Here is an 11,442-nt window from a genome sequence, read left to right as displayed (position 1 = left end):
GACTAGAGCGGTTTCTATTTGTACGGGGATTTGGGGGCCCAGTTCTGACGGGAGTGAACTGATAGCTGAACAGAAAGGAAGGCAGACAAAAGACAGTGAAAGCCCAGCCTTCCTTTCAGTGCAGTGGTGATGGTCAGGGGGGCACTTGCTGGAGGAGGGGCAGCCTCTCTGGTTCCTTTCGCAGGAGGAAGAGGCTTGAATGTGTTTACATATTGAGAGGCAGCAGGATTCAGCTTATAGGAAGTTGTTGCATGCACCATAAAGAGGAGGGGAAACAAACACATTACTCTGCAGTCTGAAAGCAATTGAGGGTTAGACTAGAGTCCCGAAGAGGAACTACCTTTACAGAGAAAACAGAAAGGCCAGGTGGCAGTGGTCGGCATAGATTTGGTAGAAGTAATTCCCCCATTTGGTTTTCTCTAAAGACTTAGAATTCCCAGTGTCTGAAAGAGGGCAGGGGGAGGATGAGTCTGGGTTTCTAGAAAGTAGGGAAGGTTGATTGGTCATCAGATGACATGAGAGTGAACCAAAGGTCTGTGGAATGTAGGTTGATGGGCAATAATGAAGGTCCACCTGATGCTGGTGCAGATGATGCTATGTGACGCCCATCTGGGCTTTTCTGTGCTTTTCTCCTGTAGTGCTGCTGGCTTCTATAAGGCAGGCCAAAGCAGGTAACAGGTCATTTTGAGTCGAGGGATAAAGAAAGAGCAACAGGTGAGAGTATGGCATATTGGGAAGCTGTTGTTGAAATGACGGGGACTGGGGGAAGATTGTAGATGAAAAAGAACAGAGAAAGAAATGAAGACTGAGGAAGGGCTGAAACACAATGAACCATCTGTAGAGGAGAAGCGTCACTGAGAGGGAAAGTCTAAGCAGCCCAGCAATGGCATGGCTCCTCTTCCAAGGGTACCAATGCTGGCCAAACACTCTGCTGCTGCAAGTCACAGACAGGCGGTCTCAGTGATTATGGCAAGGTTGGCACTGGGGACAAAGCCATTGCTGGTGCCTGGGGGTCTTCTGCCACCTCTCCTGAGTCTCGGGACTTCCTTTGTCCTGGTGATGTGATTAGGCTGTCAAGGCTTTTGCTTTGTAGCATCCACCCTCTATTTCATCCAGGCTACTTGATAGTTGGTGGGAAAACAAACCAACAGAACGTTTCTCAGTCATTCTTCAATCTGCCAATGAGGTATAGCGCTTGAAAGGCATTTGAAAGCCTGTAACACCACAACTAAACAAAATCCCTATAGACTTTGATTCTGGTGATCCAGCAGGGATCTGGACGTGTACCCTGGGAGATGTTCTGAGGAAGGGCCTTCTTCTCACAATACACTAGGAGAGACAATACCTTGATTCTCTACGGCACCTTTCTCACAGCTGTTTCATTCTTCTGCAGACTGACCAATTCAGTATTGGAAGGCCTCAGGATCTCATGGACAGTTATCATCGTCTTCTTCCTTTTGGACTTTCCACCCTTTAAATATCCTGCACTTAATTCCCATATTAATTAACTTTAAGTGTCCGTTTGCTCTATTATCTCATTGCTTGAGGAATAGGATGCTGTGCTTTCCTGCTTACATGGAGGTGACATGTGACACCATGCTTTGTTCCTCGGTTTTAGTTTATTCCCCCAAACAGTGTGGTGTCTGTTGAATTGAGATTAGAACATTGGAGGGTTTGGAGGATGCACTTGAAATAGGAGCTCCCTTTGAGCGCCAAAGTTCTGTGGCTGTGTCCCCTCCCAGACTTGGTTCCGTCCCCAGCAGCTTCAGAGCCAGCAAACCTCAGTGTCAGTGTTGTCACGTATCAAGGGGAGGTGATCTACACACACCTTGTGGGCTATTTATGGATTTCATTCAGTGTTGCTGGCTAAGGCTGCTACCTGGTGTACCAGGTCTCTTCTTGCTTCCAGCCTGGTGTTTCACGTATCCCCACAACATGTGAGGGCCTCCTTCCCACCAGCACACCTTCCTTCAGGTGGCAAGCCTATGATTTACTCATCCCAGCAGGGCATTTTCTGTCTTTCATAGAAATCTTTCCTGTTTACATCCTCTGAGCTGTGTGTGTGTGTGTGTGGGGGGGGGGTGTTTGGGGGCGTGTGTGTGGGGGTGAGGGTTGAGGTTTCGGGGATGGAGCTTGCTCTTTCCTATTTACAATTTTTAAGTGATGTAAAACTCCTCAACAATTTATAAAAAATTGACCTCTGAGCTTAGCGTCCCAGAAAGTAAAAATCACAAAAGTAATTTTTTTTCATGCTTTGGGAACTCAATAAATACACATTTTATGAGTAACCAGGTTAACTTCTGAAAAACGACCCCCTTTAGCCCACAAAAACAAAACGCCAGTCGGAACACAAAAATGGAGGTCGGAACATTTAGCATTTATTTCCTTAAAACCTTTAGCCATGACTTTGCCTCTCTCTCTCTCTCTCTCTCTCTCTCTCTCTCTCTCTCTCTCTCTCTCTCTCTCTCTCTCTCTCTCTCTCTCTCTCTCTCTCTCTCTCTCTCTCTCTCATAGACAGTGGGCACATCTGTGTTCTTCTCCGTCGCTGATAGGCTGTACCATTTAAGCATAGTTCCCAGTAGGTAGGAAGGAATCCAGGAATGTGCGGACCCAGCGAATGGTTGCTAGGGAGTATGGCAGACGGGTCCTTCCTAGTAAATGCACATGGGAACTTCACAGAAGTGATTTCAGGAGGGCAGGGCTGACTCCTTACCGTCAAGTTTACTGAAGTAGGGCCAGCTCCCCGCCTCTTCCAGCTTTGCTGCCAAGGTTGGAGAGGGGTGGAGTGGCCTGGAAGACCGTTGGGAGGGTGAGGACTTGCTTTCTTATAAAGATGCTTTGGGTGAGTGACTCTAGAGCTCTAGGCATTCAGGAAGAAAAGAACTGGGAACTGGTGGCAAAAGACCGCAAATAGAGCGCAAAGTTTATTTTGTTTTAGAGTGAGCTTGAAGTGTAATTAAAACGTGGTATAAATCAGATAAAGGGAGAGAAATAACCAACAAAGTTAATGCCGTTGATCCTATCCCTTGGGCTCCCAGCTCCGCCTGGCGCTGGCTCCAGCTCCAGAGCTTCGGAACCCAACTAACTGTTGAGGGTGCCAGCGGCTCAGGAGCCAGTTCTCCTTTGCCAGTCTCACCCCTCGGATCAAACCTGTTCCTTGGTAGAATCATTATGAGAGACCTGGGGACAGATGCCTCCGGACAAACGTGGTCCCATTCTGTGTGGTCGCAAGTTTCTTAAGGGTCGCCTGGCCGGGAAGGGTCTGGCGCAACCCAAAAAGCAACTGGGCTCCTCAGAGCACCCAACTAGAGTGGACTTGCTCCGGGACTGGCCCCGGGCACTGGTTCCAGGGAAAACACCAGCACCCAGGGGGACTTTCCTTCTCAGGGGCGGGCAGGGTGGCGCTCCCAACCCGAGCAAGGTGGGCAGCCGAGACCCTCCTTGAAAAATCAAGAAAACAGGAGGCGACGAGCAGCCCCGCTGACTTTTTCCGGACGCGCACAGCGCTTTCCTAGAGGCGTCTGGACGATCCTGGAGGGAGGAGCAGGAGGGTGCTGGGGCGGGGTCGCCGAGCCACCGGGCGGGGACTGCCGCCCTGGCGCGGAACGCCCCCAGCCGGGCGCACGCGCTCCCATTCAAAGCCGGCGGACTGCGCGGCCGCTGCGGAGACGCGCCCACCCGCCCCAGCGCTGCGCCTGTCAGCCAGGGGTCCGCAGCCACCGCTCCGTGTCTCTGCCAGGACCATGTCGCGCCTGGTGGCGCGCGGGCCCCCGGGGTTCTTGGCTCATCTCATCGGTGGCACCTGGTGCCTCCTCTGTGTCGCCGGACAGGTAGGACAGCCTGAGCGTCTCCAGCTCCCCTGGACTTTTCCTCCCTCTTTTTCCCCCTAGCCTCTGCTGGAGCGGGAGTGTCACTTCGGGGAGCGCTCTTTTTTCGCGAAGCTCTATCCCGAGGCTCAGCCGTCTGGGGGGCATGGGACAGGTGGCGGAGAATTCTTGAAGCTAAGGCGGGTGCTGGCGTCTAGTGCCAGGTCAGCGGGGTCAAGCTCTGGGCAGAACTTCCTGGGACCCTGCCCCGGCTTCTCGCCCGCGCCCAGGTCTCTCTTTTAGCTGGGCAGAGTCGGGGCGAGAAGGCGGTGGCTGAGCCCCGGAGCTGTCATTTCCCCGGAGCGCGCAATCTGCATCCCTTCTGGGCAGCCCTTTGCGGACTCTCTCTCTCTCTCTCTCTCTCTCTCACTTTCCTGGGAGAGGCTCGGAGGGGAGGATGGCACACTCATTCCCTCTTCAGATCTTCCCCGTGAACATCTGACATTGTCACCAGAGTCCCTTTGTGTCCTGGGAGGGCTGTGTAAGTGTGAGAACTGCAAAACAGGTGGGCTTCCCAGTAGCCTGCGGGGGTGAGGGTGTGGGGAGTGACCTGCGTGGCTGCAGGAAGATTGGTTCTTGCTACACCCACTCCAAATCCTCCCACAATTTTGGCCTGACCTGGCAGAAAGTGGGGATTCTTCAGGCTACCTAGAAGGGTCCTGAGAATATAAAACCCACAGTGGTATTACTGCCAGACCTGGAGCATCTACTTAGGAACTAGAGCAGAGGTCAAGGGAGGGTCGTGTCAAAGTGTGAACCACCTTGGGATTGCTTTCCAGAGTCAGGTAACTTTTAATTAACACTCACCACTTGGGCAGCTTGGTCTTAATTTCGCCTACATTGATGTGATTTTCACAGGATTACTTTGGTAATTCTGGGAAAATGCCCAAATACTCTTGGCGGGAATTATCGCCAGATAGCCTCCTTTCCTCTGTTTTGATTACGGAGACTTGTCCAAATTGGGGGATTTCCTTCCTTTGCTTTTACATACGTTTTGAAATTCGTTTTCATATCTCTGTGTTAGTGGTCATTTTCATGGCAGCAGTGTGCTTTTGGAGAGAGAGGATCAGGTATGACTGCCCCTGAGGGGCCCAGAACAGGCTGAGACAGAGGGGAAGGGGCTTCCTTACTAGTGGAACTTTTCAGAATCCCACTTAGATTGTGGTAGAACATACTAGAAACAATAATGTTATCAGCTTGTTTTGTGCTCGCCAGCCTTAATCCACGGCAGGTTTCTCAGCTGTTGAGCTGGAACAGAATGATCTATCTATGGGAGTTCTTGTGGTAATGGACAAATTGCAGGTGGACTCTATCAGCTCCCTAGAGGAGTTGGGCGTAACTGCTCCCAGGTGATTGCACTCTGCTGTTAGATTGAAAACCACAGCGGAAAAATGTCCTGTCCTTATGTGAGCAGTTCTTACAGAACCATGACTCCCGATCTATACTTAAGAACAATGAAGAGAGCTTATAAGCATAAGCATAGGAGACTTCAAGCTTTCTGTACTGACTCTGTCTTACTAGTCATTGGTTGAGGCTCTTAACTTTCCATTTAATCTTTGGTGCATTGAGGGCCTTGGCCTGAGTTCTCCAAGGTACAGCCAAGCACCAACAATAGGTCCTCAAACCAAATCGAGACAGCCCCTCATCATCTTGTTTGAAATGTTCACATGGATAGAAACTCTACCTCATCCTTGAGGTTTGGATAAATTGTTTGCTAATACTGAATCCAACAAAGGTGTTGAATAACCCGTTAATGAATTGTCTTAGACTTGTGGGTTTTATTTATTTATCTTTGTTTGTTTCAAATGCCTACTCAAAACTGTTAGAAGTCACTCTGGGTTTTCTTGGTATTCAGATCAAACTGAACTCCCCAACACCACACACCTGTCCTTGACCTGCAGCACAATCACTCCTCCTGGAGGAAGCTTATAAACACAGATTTGGAATTCCAAATGGGCCTCCGCTGTTCTCCTCCTCAGAGCTGTTCTGCTCCTCAGAGCTGCTCTCCACATGAGGAAGCTGACAGAACTCATCAGGAGTGGAAAGGGGGAAAAGGGTTCTGGTATGTCCTGGTAGAATGTGGATGCCTTTGAGGGTCTTCTTGGACAGAAACTGGAGTAGCTGCATTTACAGTTTATTGTTTTCCTTTAACAAAACCCACACATGGACATTTCCTAATTATTGAGTAAAATAGATCAGAAATTTGAGGATATTTAATATTAAATCAAGAAATAAGTCTGTAGCCAATAGTCAGTATCATAGTATCTGAATATTGTTTGGAATTTTCACAGTTCTTATACTTTTAAAATTAAAACACTCACTACATGAAATAATGTCCGCTATCATTATCAGACCTTTCTTGAGTACATTGAAGCCACAGGAGGAGTGAGGCCATCAAGACCTTCTTCCCAATCAGATTGCAACAGTAGTTCAAAGAACAATTTCAATGTATCTGAGAATTGTTTGGAAATTCAACATTTCTTTCTTCTCATTTTCTTTCTACTTTCAGGAGTTATTTCTTTTTGCTTCTGATAGTTATTCTCCTATTTTGTAAGATCTCTTGGCTCACTCCTTAGGTTCCCTTGAAGCTGATTATTTTACTGATAAACCTCATTTTGTAAGCTGAACCCAACTCTATACCAATACTCAAGTTGCTCCCACATAAGGACATGCAGAGCAACGTCGTTATCCTGCACAGATAATGATAGTCAAGTGCTATGTTGGTAATGAATACAACCCATTACTACTGCTTTAAAATGGCACTTTGTGGTGGTCATTCAAACAAAAGAATATTTTCATCCATGGCAATATTCAAATGGTGTCCTTAGGAATTCAGTAGTGAAGTGCATAGCTCCAAGAATGCCAGAAAGAGTTTGTGGTTTCTTGGATTCATTCTCAACTAAGAACTTAGAAGAAGACTTGCTTGTGTCTTATTCTGTGGTGTGCAATTGCTGTTGTTTTATTGTCTTTCATTTTTGCCAGAATAATGACAGCTCTGCATGGTTGAAAATAAACCCAGGGCTTTGAAAAAAGCTCCTACTTTAACTGCTTGCCCCAGGCAGTATTTTTGTTTGTTTGGTATATTCTGAGATAGAATTGGCACACAATGAGCTGTTCATGTTTAAAATGTAAAACTTGGCAAGTTTTAACATAGGCATACTCCAATGACACCGTATTTACCAAATGTTTTCATGGCCTTTGAAAACGCTTCCCTCTCATTCTTACTTGAAGCCAACATCATCAGGAAAATGACATTGTTTTGCTAGTATACAGTACATTTCATGATATTTTCTGTTAGTGGACTGATACACTCTTATCACTTATGATTTGGCTTTTTATTTTATTTTTTACTCAGCATAATTATTTGAGATCATGCTGTAGCATGTAGCGATAATATTTTGCCTTTTGTTCCTGGGCATTTATCTTACAGTTTGTTGCATATGGGCTTGCACCTATTGAGAGCTGTGCATCTCTTCTCTCCTTGGCTGTTACAAATAGAGTTTCTTTGAACATTTGTGCACACAAATTTACAGAGACATTTGGTTTCAATTGTCTCTTGATAAAAGTTAGTAGCTTAATGGTTGACTCAGATTATAAGTGATGATCAACATTCTAAGAAACTAAGATTTCAAGATGTTCTAAAGTTAGCCAGTCCCTCTTTATCTACAGTTTTGATTTCTGTAGTTTTGGTACCTGTGGTATGAACATATTACATGGAAATTTTGAGACATAAGTCACAATTTCTAAAAACTTAAAATATGTTATTATTATTATTTGCTATTGAATTCTTCCATCACATGTATGCTCAGGAAGTCACATGATACCGTCTCTGGTTTCTTTCATCTACTGAGATGCAAAGGTGCATTGCCTGTGGGTGAAGGGAAATAAGTCATGTACCATTTTGCTTCTTTCGCAGTGATGCATGGGAGTTGCATGCCCTCTGCATGCTTGCCAATACCTGGTGGTCTTTTACCATACAAATAGTGATAATTCAGTCTTGTTTTTAATTTACAATTCCCTTCTAATGATTAAAGATGTTGAGTATTTTTCCATTCCTTTATTTAGAAACCATACATAGTCAGGCATTTCTTGACAGTAGAGATACATTCTGAAAAATGCAACATGAAATAACTATCAGTTTTTGAAGGTACTCACACAGACAGAGACTATGTCTTGTGGCTAATTTTATGGAACCACTGTCATGTTGGTGGTCACTGGAGTGACATTTGGTACATGAATAGAAACTTCAGCAAAGTTTCTATCAATTTTTTTCATTATTAGGTTGTTAGTTTTCTTATTGTTGACTGTCCAGGATTCTTTTTATATTCTGGCCACGAGTCTTTATCAAATGTATGATTTAAACTTATTTTCTTACAAGTCTTTGATGTGCCCTGTTTTACTAAACAATGCCTTTGGATGGTATTCAGTAACATTTTCTTTTTTTGTGTGACAAAAATACCCAACAGAAACAACAAGAAACAAACTGAGAGGAGAGTATGAAGGGAGGGGAAACTGTGATCAGGCTGGGGAAAAATAATTTACTAATTAATTAAAAGAATGGCTTGTGGTGCAGCACTTGCCTACCATGTGTGAGACCTTAGGTCACAGCCCCAGCACAGGAAGGAAGTGGGGAGGGAAGAAGAGAAAGGGGAGGAGGCCAGAGGGAGAGAAGGAGGGAAGGATAGGAGAAGGGGAGAGAAAGTCCAGCTAAAACTTGTGTAATGTCTGTACACTGAAAATCATCGAGTAATACTTAGAAGATCTAACTCAGAGAGGAGTGTACAATATCCATGGTCATGAGTCTTGATGTCGTGAAGAAGTAACTCCCAGTCCCTCCCCTGAACATTCCCCTGTAGATGAATGTTTTCCTGTGTATACTGGTTGAATAAAATGCTGAGTGGCCAGTTGCCAGACAGGAAGTCTAGGCAGGATAAACAGACAAGGAAAATTCTGAGAAGAGAAAGGCTGAGGCAGGAGATGCCAGGCCGCCGTCCAGGGAGCAGCATGTAATGGCACACAGATAAAGCTATGGAAAACATGACAACATATAGATTAACAAAAATGGGCTGAGTTTAAGTGTAAGAGCTAGTCAGTAGTAAGCCTGAGCTAATGGCTGAGCAGTTTTAATTAATGTAAGCCTCTGTGTGTTTACTTGGGTCTGAGCGGCTGTGGATTGGGCAGGACACAGGAAAACTTCTGGCTACACTCCCTCCGCCCCACTCCTCCACATGTCTTTTCAGGAAAGGACAGACCTGACATGTATATCAGCCAGCCATGGTATAGCAAGTTGCAGTAAGATTAGGCACCCTCTTCTATGAAGACTGGACAAGCCAACCCAGTATGAGGAAAGGGTCCCCAAAGCAGGTAACAGAGTCAGAGAGAGCTCCTGCTCATACTGTTAGGAGTCCCACAAGAAGACCAGACTATACAACTCTAACATATGTGCAGAAAGCCTAGATCAGTCCCATGTAAGCTCTCTGATTGGTAGTTCAGTCTCTGTGAGCCCTTCTGAGCCCAGGTTAGTTATTCTGTGGGTTTTCTTGTGCTGTCCTTGACCCCTCTGGCTCTTATAATCCTTCCTCCCCCTCTTCCACTGGATTCCCAGAGCTCTACACAGTGTTAAGCTGTGTGTCTTTGCATATGTTTCTATCAGTTGCTGGATGAAGCCTCTCTGATGACAGTTGGCTAGGCACCTGTCTCTAAGTATAGCAGAATACCACTAGGCATCACTTCATTGACCTTTTTTTTTATTGCCAGTCATGTTTGGTTCTATCCTAGGTCTCTAGGCTATCCAGCCTCTGGGTTCTGGCCCTCTAGGCAGTGTCTGGTTAGGCTCCCTCTCATGGTATGGGTCCTAAGCTGGACCAGTCTTTGGTTGGCCACTCCCATAATTTCTATGCCACCTTTACCTCAGCTCATCTTGTAGGCAGGGGAAATTGTAGGTCAAAGGTTAGGGGTGGTCTAGGTTGGGGGTCCTAAACTCTCCAATGAAAGTCTTGCCTGTTTACAGGAGATGGACAGTCCAGGTTCTGTATCCCCCCACTGCTAGGAACCTTAGCTAGGGTCACCCTCATAGATTCCTGGGAGTTTCTATTGCATTAGGTTTCTAGTTTATCCTAGAGATTCTCCCCTCCATTCTGATTTCAGTTGTCTTTCCCAATCCTATCTCCCTCCATCCTCCCTCCACCTGACCCCTCCTGTTCCAATGTCCACACCCCCATCTAGAATCCTCCCTACTGTCCACCTGTGATATCTATTCTATCTCCCCTTCACAGTGAGAGTCATGTGTCCCTCCTTGAGCCCTCCTTGTTACTTAGCTTCTTTGGGTCTGTGGATTATAGCATGGTTATCCTTTACTCTACGGCCCATATCCTTACGAGTGAGTACGTACCATGTTTTTCTTTCTGGGTCTGGGTTACCTCACTCAGGATAATCCTTACTAGTTCCATCCATTTGCCTGAAAATTTCCTGATGTCATTGTTTTTAACAGCTGAGTAATATTCCATTGTGTAAATGCACTGCATTTTCTTTGGTTGATGGACGTCTAGGTTGCTTCCAATTTCTGGCTATTACAAATAAAGCTGCTATGAACATAGTTAGTCAAGTGTCCTTGTGGTATGATAGAGCATCCTTTGGGTATATGACCAGGAGTTGTATAGCTGGGTCTTGAGGTAGGTCGATTGCCAATTTTCTGAGAAACAGCCGTATTGATTTCCAACATGGCTGTACAAGTTTTCACTTCCACCAGAAATGGATTAGTGTTTCTATTGCTCCACATCCTCACCATCATGAGCTGTCACTTGCGTTTTTGAGCTTAGCCATTCTGACAGGTCTAAGTTGGAATCTCAGAGATGTTTTGATTTGCATTTCCTTGATGGCTAATGATACTGAACATTTTTTTAAGTGTTTCTTGGCCATCTGAGATGTTACTGTTGAGAATTCTCTGTTTAGATCCATACCCCATTTTTATATTGGATCATTTGGTTTGTTGATGTCTAGTTTCTTGAGTTCTTTATATATGTTGGAAATCAGCCGTCTGTCAGATGTGGGGTTCGTGAATATCCTTTCTCATCTGTAGGCTGCCATTTTATCCTTTTGACATTGCCCTTTGCCTTACAGAAGCTTTACAGTTTCATGAGGTCCTACTTATTAATTGTTGATCTTAGTGCCCGCATGATTGGTGTTCTGTTCAGGAAGTTGTCTCCTGTGGCAATGCATTCAAGGCCATTTTCCACTCTCTCTTCTAATGGGTTCAGTGTGTCTAGATTTATGTTGGGGTCTTTGATCCACTTGGACTTGAGTTTTGTGCAGGGTGATAAGGATGGATCTATTTGCATTCTTCTACATGTTGGCATCCAGTTAGACCAGCACATTTGTTGAAGATGCTGTCTTTTTTCAGGAATGGCCAGTCTTAACAAATGTTGTATGTGTTAGAATTAACACTTTTACGACTTTACATCTTTCCCTGGTCAGTCTGTCTTGTGTAAATGGCTTGCAAATATCAATGAAGTCAGCCTGGCTGATAGCACTGTTCCAATATTTTCTATGATTTCTGGTTTTCTGTATATTCATTGTA

At 45.4% G+C, this 11,442-nt stretch overlaps 1 protein-coding gene across 3 annotated transcripts in view; it reads left to right on the top strand.

Annotated features, from left to right (window-relative positions):
* Nucleotides 1-3,632: 3,632 nt before the first annotated feature.
* The window catches only part of Adamtsl1 (ADAMTS like 1), a 949,615-nt gene continuing 941,805 nt past the window's right edge, over nt 3,633-11,442 (top strand). For all 3 annotated transcript variants that reach the window (XM_052717522.1, XM_052717521.1, XM_052717520.1), the window contains exon 1: nt 3,633-3,830. In XM_052717522.1, coding sequence (XP_052573482.1) covers nt 3,744-3,830 — 87 coding nt within the window. In that variant the 5' untranslated portion in view covers nt 3,633-3,743. The remainder of the gene's footprint in view (nt 3,831-11,442) is intronic.

This window comes from Peromyscus californicus, unplaced genomic scaffold, assembly GCF_007827085.1.
Source record: "Peromyscus californicus insignis strain IS unplaced genomic scaffold, ASM782708v3 Scaffold_5__1_contigs__length_169319896, whole genome shotgun sequence".
NCBI classification, from domain to species: Eukaryota; Metazoa; Chordata; class Mammalia; order Rodentia; family Cricetidae; genus Peromyscus; species Peromyscus californicus.
Note: the sequence above shows the minus strand (reverse complement) of the source record. Positions and strands in the feature narration are given on the sequence as shown.